Genomic DNA, 18944 nt, shown 5'->3' with positions numbered 1-18944 from the left:
TCTCAGATCATAACAATTAAAACATATTATGAAAAATCAACTATACATAAATGTGGCGAAAGATAATCGATGACTATAGGTTGTAATATCTGAATGATTTGTTTGAAATTAAATTGATTTTTTTACGGTCTAAGTCGTATGTTGTAATTTTCTCAATTTGTATGGACGCCATGTTATTCGGTATGAGACGTCTTTAACAATTTTCTCCTTATAGACGCAACAGATAGAAGTAAGATTAGTGGCGATCAAAAGCGCTTTTTTATCGCATTAAGCCTATACCCCCCTTTCATTTTTCGCGAACACCCTGTAAGTCCACTTCTATTCTTGAAATTCGCAATGTTCCATATTTCTAAAAATCAAAAATTATGACTTCAAATAATTGAATTAGTTCCTTTTGTTCACTTTGTTTTGATAACGACTGATATTCAATCCTATTCCTTTCAGATCCTCTGGATATGATTGACAAAAATAGTAAGGATCCTGACAAAGATGAGTTTCATATGAGATTCTTATTTTTTCTCTTTTCCAGAAACATTTCTTCTCCGAGGATGTTTTCAACCCGCCGTACCCTAACTCAATTAAAAAGTGATATCTCACGACAATATAGTTTTATTATATAAATGTGCAAAAATAAATAGATTCCCTCGCCAACCCAATCTTATTGGGATCGAAGATTAAATTTTGTTGACCCCAGAAAACAATTGAAATAAAGCATGAGTACACATTTTATTCGTCTGTAAGATTCCAAGAGTAAGGGAACTTTGCAAAAATGCCACGTAGGAGTTTGATTGTTGTCAGCTGGGAAGCCTTCAATCCCAATACATGCGTCAATACATGTTTACTGCGGATTTTTCTGCTTTTACTGGTGGATTTCTACGGCAAATTCGTAGTTTACGACCAAGTGCGGGTAAACGGTGGGAGTAACTATGAGTAACCTGGTTAACGTTGGGTTCCCAGGCTAGTAATATATGAAAAAATAGATTCTGCATATTTTCTAATTTGGATTTCTGAAAAATAAAAAAACGAAGTATTTTGAATCAACAATTTTATTTCTGATTGTCTGTAAACCTTCCTGGGGTCATGTGACTTGCCACAAAAATTGGTCCCGATCAGTTCAGCCATTTTGACGTTCATAGGTTACAGACAGAAAACCACCTCAATTTTTTACATAGATATGGCTGTGCGAAGAAAATATGCGCAAGTAATATTGAAAAAGCATGAAGTGGGGTGCAAAGCCCCTAGAAACCCAATAAAAACAAACACAAAAACTAGGGAATCAAATATATATGCTCTTTTATAATTACTAAGTAATGGACGACTTTAAATTGTTGTTATTTTCCAATTTTTGCATCAAATAATTAAAGAAGAGTTTAAGTATCATCAAGATTAAGTTTAAGTATTATAGGTCTCCGGAAAAAATATCATCGGCGGATGTATCTTGATTCTCTGGTTCTAAGTTGTTCTCTTGATCTGCTAGAATGGTTTTCATTACTCCTGCTGCTTCTCTCTTCATCTGTCTGGCCAGGCTAGCCGGAGTAGCAGGAATTAGATAAGCCAGTAGTTGTGTTATAAAGAACACTGAGTGCTCGAATACAAGCACAAATACAAGTCGAGCAATGAACACCTAAACAAAAACTTATAAAACATGAAGTTTATAAAAAAAAAACTGTTAAAAACTGTACGTGGAAAACTACCCCTTTTTCTTCCAATTAGAACCTTTACCTGGAGATAAGCTTTACTCTTGCTGTACTTGGCTGGTTGATCTGGACCTTGTCTTAGAGCTGGATAATAACAAGACCCAGGATCAGGTTCAGATAACTCAGGACCAAAATATTCACCCATATCTCCTTAGTAATATAATCCTTAGACCATGGAGCCGGGATGAAGGGAAAGTTTGCAAAACACACAGATCACACAGATAGAACGAAAGCTATCACGCAGATAGGACGAGAGAGATCACACAGATAGAACGAGAGGGATCAGTTAGATAGGATGAGAGAGATAGATAGAAAGAGAGATATCACACAGATAGAACGAAAGAGAAAGGACAAAAGAGATCAAACAGGTAGGACGAGAGAAATCAGAGCTAGGATGAGAGAGATCCCATTGGTAGGAAGAGAGAGATCACACAGATTGGACGAGAGAGATAATTCAGGTATAACGAGAGAAAAACACAAGAGATACCACACAGATAGAACGAGAGAGATCACACAGATAGAATGAGAGCGATCACTCAGATAGGACGAGAGGGATAACACAGATAGAACGAGATAGATCACACATGTAGGACGAGAGATATTACAGAAATAGGACGAGAAAGATCACACAGATAGAACGAAATAAATCACACAGATAGGACGAAAATGATCATACAAATAGGACGAGAGAGATCAAACAGAGAGGACGAGAGAAATCCCACAGATTGGACGAGAGGTATCACACAGATAGGACTAGAGAGATAATACAAATAGGATGAGAGAGATCACACAGGTTGGACAAGAGAGATAATACTGATAGGACGAGAGAGATCATACAGATAGGATGAGAGAGATCACACAGATAAGACTCGAGATATCACACAGAAAGGACGAGAGATATCACACAAATAGGACGAAAGATACCACACAGATAGGATGAGAGAGATCATACCGGTATGACGAGAGAGATCACAAAGATAGAACGAGAGATATCCACCAGATAGGACAAGAGACATAATGCAGATATGAAGAGAGATAAAACACAGATAGGACGAAAGAGATTACACGAATAGAATGAGAAACATCACTCAGATAGGAAGAGACAGATTATACAGCCAGGACGAGAGAGATCACACAGATCGGAGGAGAGATATCACTCAGATAGTTTGAGAGAGATCACTCAGATAAGACGAAAGCGATCACACAGCCAGGACGAGAGATATCACTCAGATAGGACGAAAGAGATCCCTCAAACTTTTGTTAGTACACAAAGTTAGAAATGAAAAACGTCTGCTCGCCTTTTGCTCTATCTGTGTTAAGTTTTATGTAAAATCATGATTTGATTGAATGCAGTTTTACCCTCGTTCCAGTCTGAAGTATTGAACAAGGAGAGTTGCCATGTTAGGAAGTTTTCCATACCTTGACCTTCAGAGTACATGTACAGGTAAACAGTCTAAACATGTACAGGTATACAGTTTAAACATGTACAGGCATACAGTCTAAACATGTACAGGTATACAGTTTAAACATGTACAGGTATACAGTTTAAACATGTACAGGTATACAGTCTAAACATGTACAGGAATACAGTTTAAACATGTACAGGTAAACAGTTTAAACATGTACAGGTAAACAGTTTAAACATGTACAGGTATACAGTCTAAACATGTACAGGAATACAGTCTAAATGTACAGGTATACAGTTTAAAAAAAGGTAATTTAATACAAAAGTATTATAATTAATCATTATGCACTATTCTTCACCAGGAGGGCTAGTAGCAATCATGCTGGAACTCCTGGTCCTTCTCTGTTTTTCGAATTTGTACTGAACGTCCTGATGATGTCAATAAAGTTAACAAACCAACCTGAATAATTCTCACAAACATTGATTTATATGACATTTATATGCTTCTCCGCAGCTTATGTTTAATACATTAAACCAAAATAATAATTTGATGAAATCTCAACCGTTATATCATCCAGATATAATCCATTTATACTTTTTAACCCTCAATGCCTCCATTTAAAGACCTTCATCTTGTTCTATCTGTATAATCTATGGTATTTACCTTGGGTATAAATGAACTAGTAAATGCAATGATGAATGCGTTGGATACAACTGCAAAGAACGTGATGAGTTGCAGGATTTCAAACCAGGCTCCGATACCTCTAAAATATTCAATACATAATTCATATCTTGCCAGTAATGTTGTACAATATATTTCTTGATAACAAATGCATCTCTTGCACGTTAATTATTATCTTAAAAGATAATTAATATCTTGTCAGGTAATTCATATCTTGGTGGGTAAAAATGTTGCCATTAATTTAATATATTGGCATTTATTTGATATCTTCTCAAGAAATTGATCTCTTTTTAGTAAATTTTGCTGGAGAAAGTACTATCATTCAATATGTAAACCCGCATTTGGTGTTTTAGAAAAACTGTGTATGGGTGGTATCTTTTTTAAAGCCAACAGATTTTTCGAAACAATAATATTAGAAAAAAGGTCTTTTTTTGACGGTGTTAAAAGTGGTTGTATCAGGGTAAGACACGATCTAGACATGTGCTAGGATATGCTGAAAGACTGAGCACTGAGAATGGAACAGAAGAAAAAATATTTTGGAAAATTTAAGATTTACCATTTAGAGGTTTGCCCTTTTAAAAATGGGTTTGATAATCAACCTAAAATGCTGGAAAAGGTTTATTTATGCTTTTACCTTACTCTTTGAGATATTGGCCTTTTCAGCTGAGTTGTGAACTTGTATGCATCCAGTCTTATTTCTATGTGAACAAAAAGAATTAATTTTATTTTGATATTTTCAGATCAATATATTTTGATATTTTACCGATAATATTATTGACGAGGGCTAGGAGAGGAGCTAGAGGGAAAGCTGCAACGAAGAGAGTAACGAACCCGTACTGGATTATCATCTCCATGTACTCATCAAGGAGCTGGAACCGATCCGACTCATACAGCTGGTAATCCTTCTCCCACTTTAACAAATTAAAGAAATCGAGTCTTTGCCGCAAACTCTAATTTTCTATTCCATGTATTTTTACAACCGGAAGATGTAAACCTTTGATATTTCAGACTTAGATTATTTGATCTGACAGAATTCATAGTTTGATAAAATTAAGTTCTGCGACATTGGGTTGCGCAGATATAGGGATTGGAAAATCAGAGTTTGTGGTAAAGAATCAATTCCTTTCTCAGCTCCTGATTACTCACCTGAAACTCTAAACCCTATAATTTTGCAACCGAATGTCATAGCTCTTGATATTTCAAACTATGAAATCTACTAGTTTTAATTGTCAAAGTTTAATATATCAAAAATTTATGTATGAAATGAAAACCTGTTTGAGCGGGACAGGATCGGTAGAATATTTAGGATCTGATACTATTCGTTTCCTCCAATCATATCTTCTCATATAGTTGGTTAAATATGGTAGTCCTAACTCTTTTATATGACTCACAACCTGAAATATATCAATTTGTGTAATATGTTTAATGCGTTAAATATCTTATATATGTTAAATATGTTATAAATGTTAAATATGCTAAATATGTTGAATATGTTAAATATGTTAAAATCTTATATATGTTAATATGTTAAATATGTTAAATATTGAATATGTTACATATGTTAAATATATTAAAAATGTTTAATATGTTAAATATGTTTAATATGTTAAATATGCAAAAAATGATCTCCCGAATATCCAAAAAAAATTCAAGAAAAAAATGAAATGTTCTTCACCTGGCGTCCGATCATAAGAGCGCCGAGAAGAGCTGAAACTTCGTAAACACAACCTTGATGATACAAACTTGAACCTAGGGTTTAGAAAAACAGAAACCCTCTTATTGTTTAAAGAATCATTTTCATTATAAGTATAGTCATGCATAGTTCTATATTTTTAGTAAAATCAGGAATAGTTTTGAGTTCGAAATCATCCCTGATGGATCACAGATATCAGTTTTCAGGAGAGAGAGACTGGACTCTCTGGCAGATTGATCTCCAGGATAGGTGAAAAATCGTCCTTTGAAGAACGCTGTATATGTGAGACTAGAGTAGTAATTTATAAACTGAAATACAAACAATTTAAATCCATAACTTCTTTCATATTCGGATTCCGTCCTAGGTTGCTCCAGGTTGGTCAAAAACCTTGAAATCCTAAAAAAAAACTCTGATAAAATGGGAAAGGGAAACTGAGGATTGCGATCCCGATATCTACCTTGGGTACAGGATCCCAATACTACCTAGGATACAGGATCCCATTATCTACCTGGAATACAGGATCCCAATATCTACCTAGGATACAGGATCCCAATATCTACCTGGGATACAGGATCCCAATAACTACCTGGGATACAGGATCCCAATATCTACCTAGGATACAGGATCTCAATATCTACCTAGGATACAGATCCCAATATCTACCGGGGACATAGGATCCCAATATCTACCGGGGACATAGGATCCCAATATCTACCTGAGATTCAGAACCTTAATATCTATCTGGGATGCAGGATCCCAATATCTACCTGGGATACAGGATTCCAATATTTATCTGGAATACAGGATCCCAATATTTACATAGGATACAGGATCCCAATATCTACCTGGAGTACAGGATCCCGATATCTACCTAAGATACAGAATCCTAAAATCTACCTGGGATACAGGATCCCGATATCTACCTGGAGTACAGGATCCCGATATCTACCTAAGATACAGAATCCTAAAATCTACCAGGGATACAGGATCCCGATATCTACCTGGGATACAAGATCCCAATATCTAGCTGGAATACAGGATCCCAATATCTACCTGGGATACAGGATCCCAATATCTACCTGGGATACAGGATCCCAATATCTACCTGGGGTACAGGATCCCAATATCTACCTGGGATACAGGATCTCAAAGATAGAAATAACAAGGAAGTTCAAGGCTGCGGCAGTTCCTGCTCCGATGAGTTTAGCATACTTCTCCAGGTTGGATTTATGTGTGTTCTGATACATTACTCCTAGGATTACAACCCTGAATATCATGATGGAGAAGAGAGCAAAGAGCATGACAAGGAGAAGGAATATCACGGTGGAGATGGTTACGGAGAACCGGAGAAACTTCTCTGAGGTTGGAAGATAGTGTTCTTGTCTCCCTGTGATAGGATTTACTCTATTATTCTTAACCTTAACAAATATTAAATATTAAAGGAACTCTCAAAATAACAAACTAATTAAAAATAATTAATCATAATTAGAATGCAACACTTATTATGCTGTTTGAAATGAGGTCTGAAAATTCTTAATACTAAACTAAGATTGAGAACTATATTCAAGTGAAATAATTAATCATTAGAAATATGACTCAGTCATTGATATAATAATAATAAGGATAAATCAGAGATGAGAATTCGTTATAATTTTATGCAGTACATATGAAGTTCTAGCAGACTTTACACTCTTGGTTAGCTCTTAACACTCTTAGGTTGAGTTTTTTTTTATATTTTTATACAGAGCGTCCCATATCATGTTGGATTATCTCAAAGCTTTAACACCAAAATACGCAGATAAAACTCAAAAAACATAGTTTTATCTTGGCCTTTTAAGATTTTTCTTAAATTTTCTATTTTGTCACGAAGATTGTAACTTTGAGCCGCTAATGATCCAATATGATGTATTAAACACTTTTAACAATTCCATACCTGGCTAATGTTAAAGGACAAGTATTCTGAATCCTCCACGGTATCATCCTTTGTAGTATCCCACTCCCACTGCAGTATCGCCTGTTTCCTCTTCCATAACTCCAGGAACATGGTGGCCCAGAAGGACATGAACACGGCGAAGAATATGGTCGCCTCGTTGTCGAAGAAGTAAGTGAGCTGAGAGAGAATGCATGAATCCTTGAGTTTCCAGTATTCACAGAACTTGTCACAAACTGGACACATTGTCAGGTTTCCTGCTCCACCTTCAGAACAGATATCCTCACTCACACTGTTCAACGGAGTGTGGAATGTGCACAAGGAGTAGATCAAACAAAGAACTCCTGATTAACAAGAAAATTGTTTAAAATCAAAACAAACAAATATTTTTGATAACGTAAATTAGCCTTTATAATTTTTAATCAAAGAGAAACTTCTCATCAGATCAGAATGTTTTTATTTGTATTATAAATCCTTTAACTAAAAAGTTACTTAAAATTTATCTATAGCAGCAACCATATGTAATAAAAAAATGTGCATTAATAAAATTTATCTATTTTTAGCTTGCTTGAACTACAACATCTACGAAAACCCAATATTTAAAATAAAAAGTCTCCGAGTACCTAGAACAGCAGGCGCTACCAGAGCTTGAGTATAGAACTCCAACCAAGCAAAATACATCCCAATCTTGGGGCCGAAATATATCCTGATTAACCAGAGGGGTTGATGTCGAAACCAGTGTCCTAGTCCAGCCCATTCCAGACAGAGAACCTGACGATCATTAAGATTCATGGTCGGAGACTCAGCTTTGTATTCTAATCCCAGATCCAAGTTTTCTTTCTCTTCAAAGTGTACTGTTGTACTTGTATGTACCTTGAAATTTAACCTGTTTTGATCCCATGGTATCCCATCCCTATACCTACTGTATCTCACAGCTTGGTGGAAACGAATATTTTGATTTTCCCTCTCTTCTGATATGTTTATTATCTCCCTCTCCGAGTCTAAGATCCTGAAATTCTTTGGAGTTGAGGAGCTGGAGGTATCCGCAACATAGTTTAGAATTTCTAAACTATCAACTCCAGGTTCAGATCTAGCAGGTTGACTAAAGGAAGATTCAGCTCTAGTTTCTTCAAGCTGATGAGCTGAGATGGATCTTTTTAAACCTCGTCCAGGATTATACATAAACTGTAAATCTGCAGATTTAATCCTCTCATTTCTGGATGTAAAATTTCTATGATGGTTTAAAGATTTTGTGGAGGATAAACTATTTACATTTTCTGATAGTTTCTCCTTGTCCCAGATCTTTGAAGTTTCATATCCAGTATAATTTTTCCCCAAGGATTCCTGTTTATCTGGGTAACCTGGAGACGAATCAGGTTCAACATGATAATCTCCATCATGTAGAGGATATGCACACTAAAAGATTACAGGTTTAGGCCTAAAAAATGCACATTTTGTGCAAATAAAATATCTAAATGAATTTAAGACTTAATGTCTTCATTGTGTTTGGAAGAACAGAAAATATCCATTATAAAGACAAGGTTATCAGAGAAAATACATTAAGTAATGAATTACCGATTTGACAGATTGAACTAGAAATATTGAATTTGAATTAGTTCTGGTATAATATAAAAACTTTCTGATGTAAAAATGTCACAAAACAAAAACAATGACGACATTTGTTTTCAATCTGTTCTTACTTGATATATTCCATTATCTAGAAGTTTCTGAATTCCTAAGTTCTTACTGCCCCCACATTTTCCACTTCGGGTCAATATCTTAACAAGATAGATTTTTTTGATTACGCCAAACTCCGAAAATTAATGCAGTTTTAAAAGTTTTTTTTAATTTTATAATAATTATTATGTGCGTATACTAGTATTTTTGTACTAGTCTTATATGTACTTTTTATGTGTTCTCATATATGATTATTAATATATGTGTATTGTGTACTAGTATATGTGTATTGTGTACTAGTATATGTGTATTGTGTACTAGTATATGTGTATTTTGTACTAGTATATGTGTATTGTGTACTAGTATATGTGTATTGTGTATTAGTACATGTGTATTGTGTAATAGTATATGTGCATTGTGTATTAGTATATGTGTATTGTGTACTAGTACATGTGTATTGTGTACTAGTATATGTGTATTGTGTACTAGTATATGTGTATTGTGTACTAGTATACGTGTCCGTATACTATATTTGTACTAATATACCCACCTGCCAAGCTATAAGACTGCGTTGAGATGAAGTTAGGTCTGAAGATCTTTGCTTGGTTACAAACTGATTCAACCATACTTAAACCCTGCTCCAGGGTATACTCCCTAATATATTTACTGTTTGTGAGCTGGATTTACAGGCCTGCATACACAAACCTTCAGGTGTTATTTTCCCTCAAACCAGGGTTACAATTTAAAACCTTAAAGGGTAACCTAGCATCATAATAAAAAGTATATATATAAAACCGGTTTAACACAATGTTGATAAACATCTTTACTTGTATAGTTTTTATTTTTTCTCAACCAATAATTCGTTCAATGCCAAAATTACGCTAATATGTTTAATTTTATGGTTAAACATGGTTTCCTTGTCGTTTAGCTCCGGGAAGAACGGACGGAAGATTGGTTGCTCCGGAGGAAGAAGGCTAGAGCTAATCCTGGAGTTAAATCCAGGGAGTAGATTCTGAAATAAGCTGAGAGAAGATTTAGAGATGGCATTATCTGTGTATGACGTTACGATGTATTTGGAGACTGGAGCTTTAATTCCCAGAACCTAGAACCGAGGGTTGTTTAGAATCAATATTTAGAAAATGTATCATAATATTCTAATATTCCAGCCTGAACCCCCTGATTGTAAAATATATCTGATATGTATAATGTATAAAGTAAGAGTGCATAAACTAACCAATATAGTTAATAGTATTTAATCTACATATGATTTATCGCACACTATCCAACGTACAGTATAGAGCCAGGAGGGGGTTATGCAATCCAATCTCACTTATTCTAGATGCACACAGTTTAATTATACTTCTCTCTCTCTCTTCTATCTTGATTAATGATCTAAAACCAAGAGTTCCTGAGCGTTAATACTAAGGATCTTATCAGGGACGTGGATCTTTATAAACCCAGTTTTCTGATCGAATGCTTGAGTTGGAGAAACATATTCTAACTCCAGACCCCCAATCTTCAGGCTCTCATGAAACTCTTTTCTCTAGAATATATATTCTTTATGCTATTTAAATCTTCTGAATAGTTGGCATTTTAAAATTTTATAAATCTGAAGATAGATGTTAGATTGAAAGCGCTAAATATAAATCTGAATGACCTGATCTGATCTAATTTTAGAGCCAGGCGACTTTTCTTCCCAGGCCAGAACCAAATCAATTCTTCTTAAACCATCCTAAAATATCACATTTACTATTCTCCTGAACCTGTCCTAAACTACTAAGCTTAATATAATCCTGAACCCGTCCTAAACTACTAAACTTGATATTCTCCTAAACCCGTCCTAAACTACTAAACTTAATATTCTCCTGAACCCGTCCTAAACTACTAAGCTTAATATTGTCCTGAACCCGTCCTAAACTACTAAGCTTAATATTCTCCTGAACCCGTCCTAAACTACTAAACCTAAAATTCTCCTAAACCCGTCCAAAACTATTAAACTTAATATTCTCCTGAACCCGTCCTAAACTACTAAACCTAACATTCTCCTGACCCCGTCCTTAACTACTAAAATTAATATTCTCCTGAACCCGTCCTAAACTACTAAACTTAGTATTCTCCTGAACCCGTCCTAAACTACTAAACCTAACATTCTTCTGAATCCGTCCTAAACTATTAAACTTAATATTCTCCTGAACCCGTCCTAAACTACTAAACTTAATATTCTCCTGATTCCGTCCTAATCTACTAAGCCTAACATTCTCCTGAACCCGTCCAAAACTACTAAACTTAATATTCTCCTGAACCCGTCCTAAACTACTAAACCTAACATTCTCCTAAACCCTTCCTAAACTACTAAACTTAATATTCTCCTGAACCCGTCCTAAAATACTAAACTAAACATTCTCCTGAACCCGTCCTAAACTATTAAACTTAATATTCTCCTGAACCCGTCCAAAACTACTAAACTTAATATTCTCCTGAACCCATCCTAAACTATTACATTTGATATTCTCCTAAACCTGTCCCAAACTATTATACTTAATATTCTCCTGAACCCGTTTTAAACTATTATATTTAATATTCTCCTGAGCCGTCCTAAACTAAAATATTTAATATTCTCCTGAACCCGTCTTAAACTATTATATTTGATATTCTCCCGAACCCGTTTTAAACTATTATATTTAATATTCTCCTGAGCCGTCCTAAACTAAAATATTTAATATTCTCCTGAACCCGTCTTAAACTATTATATTTGATATTCTCCCGAACTCGTCCTAAACTATTCTACTTAATATTCTCCTGAACCCGTCTTAAACTATTGTATATATTTAATATTCTCCTGAACCGTCTTAAACTATTATATTTAATATTTTCCTGATCCCGTCCTAAACTATTATATTTAATATTCTCCTGAACCGTCTTAAACTATTATATTTGATATTCTCCCGAACCCGTCCTAAACTATTCTACTTAATATTCTCCTGAACCCGTCTTAAACTATTATATTTAATATTCTCCTGAACCGTCTTAAACTATTATATTTAATATTCTCCTGAACCGTCTTAAACTATTATATTTAATATTCTCCTGAACCCGTCTTAAACTATTATATTTAATATTCTCCTGAACCGTCCTAAACTAAAATATTTAATATTCTCCATAAAACAGTTGGATAGCACCCGCAGGATATGGTTGGATATCAATTGAAGGTTAGGGTTGGATATCACCTGGAGGATAGGGTTGGATATCACCTGCAGGAAAAGGTTGGATATCATCTGAGGTTAGGGTTGGATATCCCCTGAAGGATAGGATTGGATATCACCTGAAGGTTAGGGTTGGATATCACCTGAAGCTTAGGGTTGGATATCACATGAAGGTTAGGGTTAAATATCACCCAAGGTTAGGGTTGGATATCCCCTGAAGATAAGAGTTGGATATCACTTGAAAGTTAGGGTTGGATATCACCGGAAGGTAAGGGTTGGATATCACCTGAAGGTAAGGGTTGGATATCACCTGAAAGAAAGGGTTGGATATCACCTGCAGGAACGGGTTGGATATCACCTGAAGGTAAGGGTTGGATATCACCTGAAAGAAAGGGTTGGATATCACCTGCAGGAAAGGGTTGGATATCACCTGAAGGAAAGGGTTGGATATCACATGAAGGAAAGGGTTGGATATCGTCTGAAGGAAAGGGTTGGATTTCACCTGAAGGAAAGGGTTGGATATCATCTGAAGGAAAGGTTTGGATATCACCTGCAGGAAAGGGTCGGATATCGCCTGCAGGAAAGAGTTGGATATCACCTGCAGGAAAGGGTTGATTATCACCTGCAGGATAGGGTTGGATATCACCTGAAGGAAAGGGTTGGATATCACATGCAGGAAAGGGTTGGATATCACATGCAGGAAAGGGTTGGATATAACCTGCAGGAAAGAGCTGGATATCACCTAAAGGAAAGGATTGCATATCACCTGCTGGAAAGGGTTGGATATAACCTGCAGGAAAGGGTTAAAAATCACCTGAAGGAAAGGGTTGAATATCACCTGCAGGAAAGGGTTGGAAAGCATCTATCGAGATTCAAGTGTGAGATGATATCACCTGAAGGAAAGGGTTGGATATCACCTGCAGTAAAGGGTTGGATATCACCTGCAGGAATGGGTTGGATATCACCTGCAGGAATGGGTTGGATATCATCCGCAGGAATGGGTTGGATATCACCTGCAGGAATGTGTTGGATATCACCTGCAGGAATGGGTTGGATATCACCTGAAAGTATAGATCTGGTTTCCTTTGATTTGTCCAGTTTCCTGTACAACTGTAAACAAAAATCGTGTAGCTTATTATCATTTATTCAGTTTAAAAAAAAGCATTATTATTATCCTAGGTTAGTTATGTGAGAATATCTTAAGGAAGGTAGATTTCAACCAAGGTTGTAAAATAAGGTTAGATACTCTTTTATTTGAATTATTAACAACCAAGCTAGGGATCGCCCTTATATTTTTTCTAGATCCTGCAGGATCTTGCATGATTATTCTCTGCAATAACAATAACTTTTAAATTTTGCTTTCGCGAAAAAATTGAGAATTTTAATGTCATATACAGGGTGTCCCATGATAAACATGGGAATTCAGTGAAAACGGTAAATGGTTGTAAAGATGTGTCTATAATGTCTTCGCAAGATAAACAGTAAAGACGGACAAGTTATACTATGTTTATATGCTGTAATTTTCTTGTTTTAATAAGTGCAACCGTATGTAGTCAAATCATAAACAAACAAATTGTAAACACAGCTTTTATTTTCTTAAACATTAAAAAATATTATTTTATTTTGAATTTTCCGGAAATATCGTATTTCCTTCTAAAAATATGTAACTGTCTGAGAATGGTTTAAATCTCACTTGTCTCTCGATCCTATTTTCAACTTTAATAGACTAGAAAAAATATAAGACGACATTTCTAATCACCCACGTTTAATTCCAATATTTATCTTTAGGATATTAGTATCCAGAGACCGAATCTTTTGATAGCACTTTAAAAGTCTTAAAGTGTTTACCTCAATCCGTCAAAAACAAAAGGATTCGCGTTTTCTGAAGAGATTAATAATCCAAAAGTTCAAACCTCTGTATAAAATCGGGTTTGTTGAACAGCTAAAGTGCCCGGCGTTGCCCGTGGAATTTAAAGAAAAATTAAAATTTCCATTTGTAAAAAAAATGTTCACTTTGAAAAAAATTAGTTTTATTAGCCTAAGTTACCCACAGGGTATCTAATGGGTTCCCCGAAAAAATTTCAGCCAATTTGGTCCAGCCGTTCGGCCAGCTATAGCTACTATATAAATATATATACATTTATGAGGGAAGACCTTGATTATGTAGATTAAACGATTTCCCTAAAAGTTTTGATTTTTTCTCCAGATTTCATGAATTTCTAGTTGTGGATTAGGTATGGTTGAAACTACTGGTTGAATATAAGAATGATGACGGAACAACGTGATAAACCTCCGTAATCCAAGGTTTTATCTCCGGTAAACTTTCCAACTGAAAGCAAAAGGTTCAATAAATCGATACTTATTTTTCAATCCTCTATACAATGGTCAGAATATGTACGAATTTTAGTTTTATGGGTTCAAAAAATATTCCAAGTAAACATGAAAATAAAAAACTGCGCTTTAAAATTGTAATAAATACTTGACATTTGCTCTAAAACCCGTAAAGCCAAGTATTTTTAACATTTTGCGTTTATAAATAAATCTCTCATCTTTAGTGCCCGAATGGTTTCAAAAATTACTTTAGTCTATCCAGGTTCCTTCTGTATCATGTATCAAGGTTTCTTCGGTATCATGTATGTATCCAGGTTCCTCATGTATCATGAAAGTATCAATATTCCTTCAGTAATCTAAATCGTGTATCCAGGTTCCTTCTGTATCATGAATGTATCTAGGTTCCTCCTGTATCATGAATGTATCAATATTCTTTCAGTTATCTGAATCGTGTATCCAGGTTCCTTCTGTATCATGAATGTATTAGGTTCCTCATGTATCATGAATGTATCAATATTCCTTCAGTAATCTGAATCGTGTATCCAGGTTCCTTCTGTATCATGAACGTATCCAGGTGCCTTCTGTTTCATGAATGTATCCGTGTTCCTTCTGTATTCTGAATGTATCTAGGTTCCTCCTGTATCATGAATGTATCCAGGTTCTACTTGTATCGAGAATGTATCCAGGTTCTACCTGTATCATGAATGTATCAAGGTTCTACCTGTACCATCCATGTATCAAGGTTCTACCCGTACCATCCATGTATCGATGCTCCTTCTGCATCGTGTATCTACATGTTCCACATGCATCATGAATGTATCAAGGTTTCTCCTGTATCATGAATGTTTCAATGTTCCTTCTGTATCATGAATGTATCAAGGCTCATTCTGTATCATGAATGTATACAAGTACCACCTGTATCCAGGTTCTTTCTGTATCATGAACATGTATACAGGTTTTACCTGTATCATGAATGTATCATAATAAATGTATCATGAATGTATTCAGTTTCTACACGCATCATGAACGTATCAAGGTTCCTCCTGTATCATGAATGTATCCAGGTTCTATCTGTATCATGAATGTTTTCAGGTTCTACATGCATCATGAACGTATCAAGGTTCCTTCTGTAAAATGAAGTTATCCAGGTTCCTCCTGTATCATGAATGTATTCAAGTTCTACACGCATCATGAATGTATCAAGGTTCCTCCTGTTTCATGAATGCATCAATGTTCCTTCTGTATCATGAATGTATCAAGTCTCGACTTCTGTATCATGATGAATGTATCAAGTCTCGACTTTTGTATCATGAATGCATCAATGTTCCTTCTGTATCATGAATGTATCAAGTCTCGACTTCTGTATCATGAATGTATAAAAGTTCCTCTTGTATCTTGAATGTATCCAGGTTCCTCCTATATCTTGAATGAATGCAGGTTCTGTTTCGCGAGTTTGTATCGCGATCTTGTATGGTTTAGATGGACTGTTAGGTCTAATGAATTAATTCTTCTGAAAATTGAACGCCCCTTTTTCCTCTATTTGCTGTATGTTATGTTACGGGATTTATTTACAAATATTGAGCGTACTACACTATGTGCACGAACTTTCCATTAAATTAGTCAGTATTCAGTATGTTCTAAATACAGCTACATGTAGGTTCTTGTGCTCCAGAGTGTCATTGGTATGTAAATTAATCTTATGTCGTATTATTTTTATATATTTTCAGTGATACTTTGTATATATTTTCTAATTGTATCATATTTTTAGTGTATAAAGACCTGAAGATGAATAAACTTCCTTTTACCTTTCTGTATCTTTCAATCAGAGAGAAACTATTCCAGAATGCTGATTTAAGTCGTCGATCGGCGCGAAACAGGTTCCTCCTAGTCCTGTATCTTGAATGTATCCAGGTTCTACCTGTATCATGAATGTATTTAGGATCCTGTATCATAAATGTACCCAATATTCCTCCTGTATCAAATGTATCCAGTCTCCTGTATCAAATGTATCCAGACTCCTGATCATGAATTTTTTCAGGATCCTGTATCAAAATGTATCCAGGCGCCTGTGTCCTTAATATATCCAGACTCCTGTATCATGAATGAATGCCTGTATCATGAATGTATCCCTGTATTATGAATGTATCCCTGTATCATGAATGTATCCATGGGCTCCTGTATCGTGAATGAAAACTGTATCCAGGTTAGAAGTTGAACTTGGTGAGCTTATAATTTATCTAAAATTAGATTCATGAAACTTTACAGTTTATAAATCATTAAATCAATTCTGACATCATTCTTTAACATTTAGAAAACATGATTTCATACAAAGTTAAAATTATATATTTTTTCTTCAAAATAGAAAATGTAAGGTTGAAAAGGGCTAGACATATTCTTGATTTTTGGAATAGTTTCTTCCACGTTCATTTAAGAAAGACTCCAGCTAAATAGTTCGCTCCACGGTCGTTTATGAAGGAATTCAGCTGAATTGTTCGCTCCACGTTCATTTAAGAGAGACTCCAGCTGAATTGTTCGCTCCACGGTCGTTTACGAGGGATTCCAGCTGAATAGTTCGCTCCACGTTCATTTAAGAGAAACTCCAGCTGAATTGTTCGCTCCACGGTCGTTTATGAGGGATTCCTGCTGAATTGTTCACTCCTAGTTCATTTAAGAAAGACTCCAGCTAAATAGTTCGGTCCACGGTCGTTTATGAGGGACTCCAGCAGAATTGTTCGTTCACCGTTCATTTAAGAGAGACTCCAACTAAATAGTTCGCTCTATGGACGTTTATTAGGGACTCCAGCTGAATTTTTCGTTCCACGTTCATTTAAGAGAGACTCCAGCTGAATTGTTCGTTCCATGGTCGTTTATGAGGGACTCCAGCTTAATTGTTCGTTCCACGTTCATTTAAGAGAGACTCCAGCTGAATTGTTCGTTCCATGGTCGTTTTTGAGGGACTCTAGCTGAATTGTTCGTTCCACGTTCATTTAAGAGAGACTCCAGCTGAATTGTTCGTTCCATGGTCGTTTATGAGGGACTCCAGCTGAATTGTTCGTTCCACGTTCATTTAAGAGAGACTCCAACTGAATAGTTCGCTCCATGGACGTTTATTAGGGACTCCAGGTGAATTTTTCGTTCCACGTTCATTTTAGAGAGACTCCAGCTGAATTGTTCGTTCCATGGTCGTTTATGAAGGACTCCAGCTGAATTGTTCGTTCCACGTTCATTTAAGAGAGACTCCAGCTGAATTGTTCGTTCCATGGTCGTTTATGAGGGACTCCAGCTGAATTGTTCGTTCCACGTTCATTTAAGAGAGACTTCAGCTGAATTGTTCGTTCCACGGTCGTTACTTTCATAGTTGTTCTGTTCAAAAAACTTAAGTTAAGTTTTTAAATTAACGATTTTTTATGAAATATAGGCTGTTCTTTAACGTTTAGGTCGATAAGGTTGGTTGATCGTCAACAACAATTGATGGTTAAGGAGGTGCGATTTTTAACGATGTCTTTAATTTTATGAAGTTGATTAAGTTAGAGAGGTAGATTAGGGCTTTTTTGGATTTCTCTGAAAAAATCGATAAAAATATTTTGAAAAAATGTATAATACAGGGTGTCTCTAAAAACATGGGAATTCAGTGACGAATTGGATATCGTCTTTGTTATGAGTTAGCATTTTACTACCTAATTTAAAAGGCCATAATAGTGTTATGTCTGCTAGAATCTATTTTATTATAAGGGTAAAAGACTGTATAGGTGTCTCCGCAAGATGAACAGTGTAGACGGACAAGTTTACTCTGTTTGTATACTGTAATTTTCTTGTTTTACTAAGTACAACTGTATGAGTCAAAACATAAACAAATAAATTGTAAACATAGCAGACGAAACTCTTACAGATTACAGCTTTCTTACTGGGTATCACCATACCAAATCAAAAAAATATTGAAAAAGACGATATCGAATTCGTCACTGAATTCCCATGTTTATTTGGACACTTCAGCTTCCGCCAATTATCAGTTACGCCATGTAAGGACTTTTGGTACATTGGAGTGCAACCAGGGAATTGTTGAATTATTAACAACCAAGCTAGGGATCGCCCTTATATTTTTTCTAGATCCTGCAGGATCTTGCATGATTATTCTCTGCAATAACAATAACTTTTAAATTTTGCTTTCGCGAAAAAATTGAGAATTTTAATGTCATATACAGGGTGTCCCATGATAAACATGGGAATTCAGTGAAAACGGTAAATGGCTGTAAAGATGTGTCTATAATGTCTTCGCAAGATAAACAGTAAAGACGGACAAGTTATACTATGTTTATATGCTGTAAT

At 35.4% G+C, this 18944-nt stretch overlaps 2 protein-coding genes across 3 annotated transcripts in view; both read right to left on the bottom strand.

Annotated features, from left to right (window-relative positions):
- Window positions 1–1066: 1066 nt before the first annotated feature.
- LOC111696078 (anoctamin-4) lies at window positions 1067–14590 on the bottom strand. 2 transcript variants are annotated; one of them, XM_023465604.1, is made up of 19 exons: window positions 14469–14590; window positions 13349–13397; window positions 10742–10816; window positions 10493–10627; window positions 10001–10186; window positions 9635–9697; window positions 9108–9185; window positions 8031–8823; window positions 7411–7751; window positions 6609–6895; window positions 5656–5873; window positions 5460–5512; window positions 5056–5178; window positions 4548–4695; window positions 4419–4482; window positions 3767–3866; window positions 3057–3150; window positions 1723–1847; window positions 1067–1624 (listed from the first exon to the last, which is right to left on the bottom strand). In XM_023465604.1, the coding sequence occupies exons 1-19, from the start codon at window positions 14498–14500 to the stop codon at window positions 1400–1402; spliced, it is 3189 nt and encodes a 1062-aa protein (XP_023321372.1). In that variant the 5' UTR covers window positions 14501–14590; the 3' UTR covers window positions 1067–1399. The 2 variants fall into 2 exon arrangements, with proteins under 2 accessions (XP_023321372.1, XP_023321373.1); XM_023465605.1 differs by having other exon boundaries at window positions 5656–5765.
- The window catches only part of LOC111696079 (uncharacterized), a 17052-nt gene continuing 12645 nt past the window's right edge, over window positions 14538–18944 (bottom strand). The window contains exons 15-16 of the mRNA XM_023465608.1: window positions 16424–16536; window positions 14538–14616 (exon numbers count right to left, since the gene is read on the bottom strand). Of these exons, the coding sequence (XP_023321376.1) occupies window positions 16441–16536 (96 nt within the window). The 3' untranslated portion in view covers window positions 14538–14616; window positions 16424–16440. The remainder of the gene's footprint in view (window positions 14617–16423; window positions 16537–18944) is intronic.

This window comes from Eurytemora carolleeae, unplaced genomic scaffold, assembly GCF_000591075.1.
Source record: "Eurytemora carolleeae unplaced genomic scaffold, Eaff_2.0 scaffold113, whole genome shotgun sequence".
NCBI lineage: Eukaryota > Metazoa > Arthropoda > Copepoda > Calanoida > Temoridae > Eurytemora > Eurytemora carolleeae.
The sequence above is the reverse complement of the archived record's forward strand: the minus strand, read 5'-3'. Positions and strand labels throughout refer to the sequence as shown.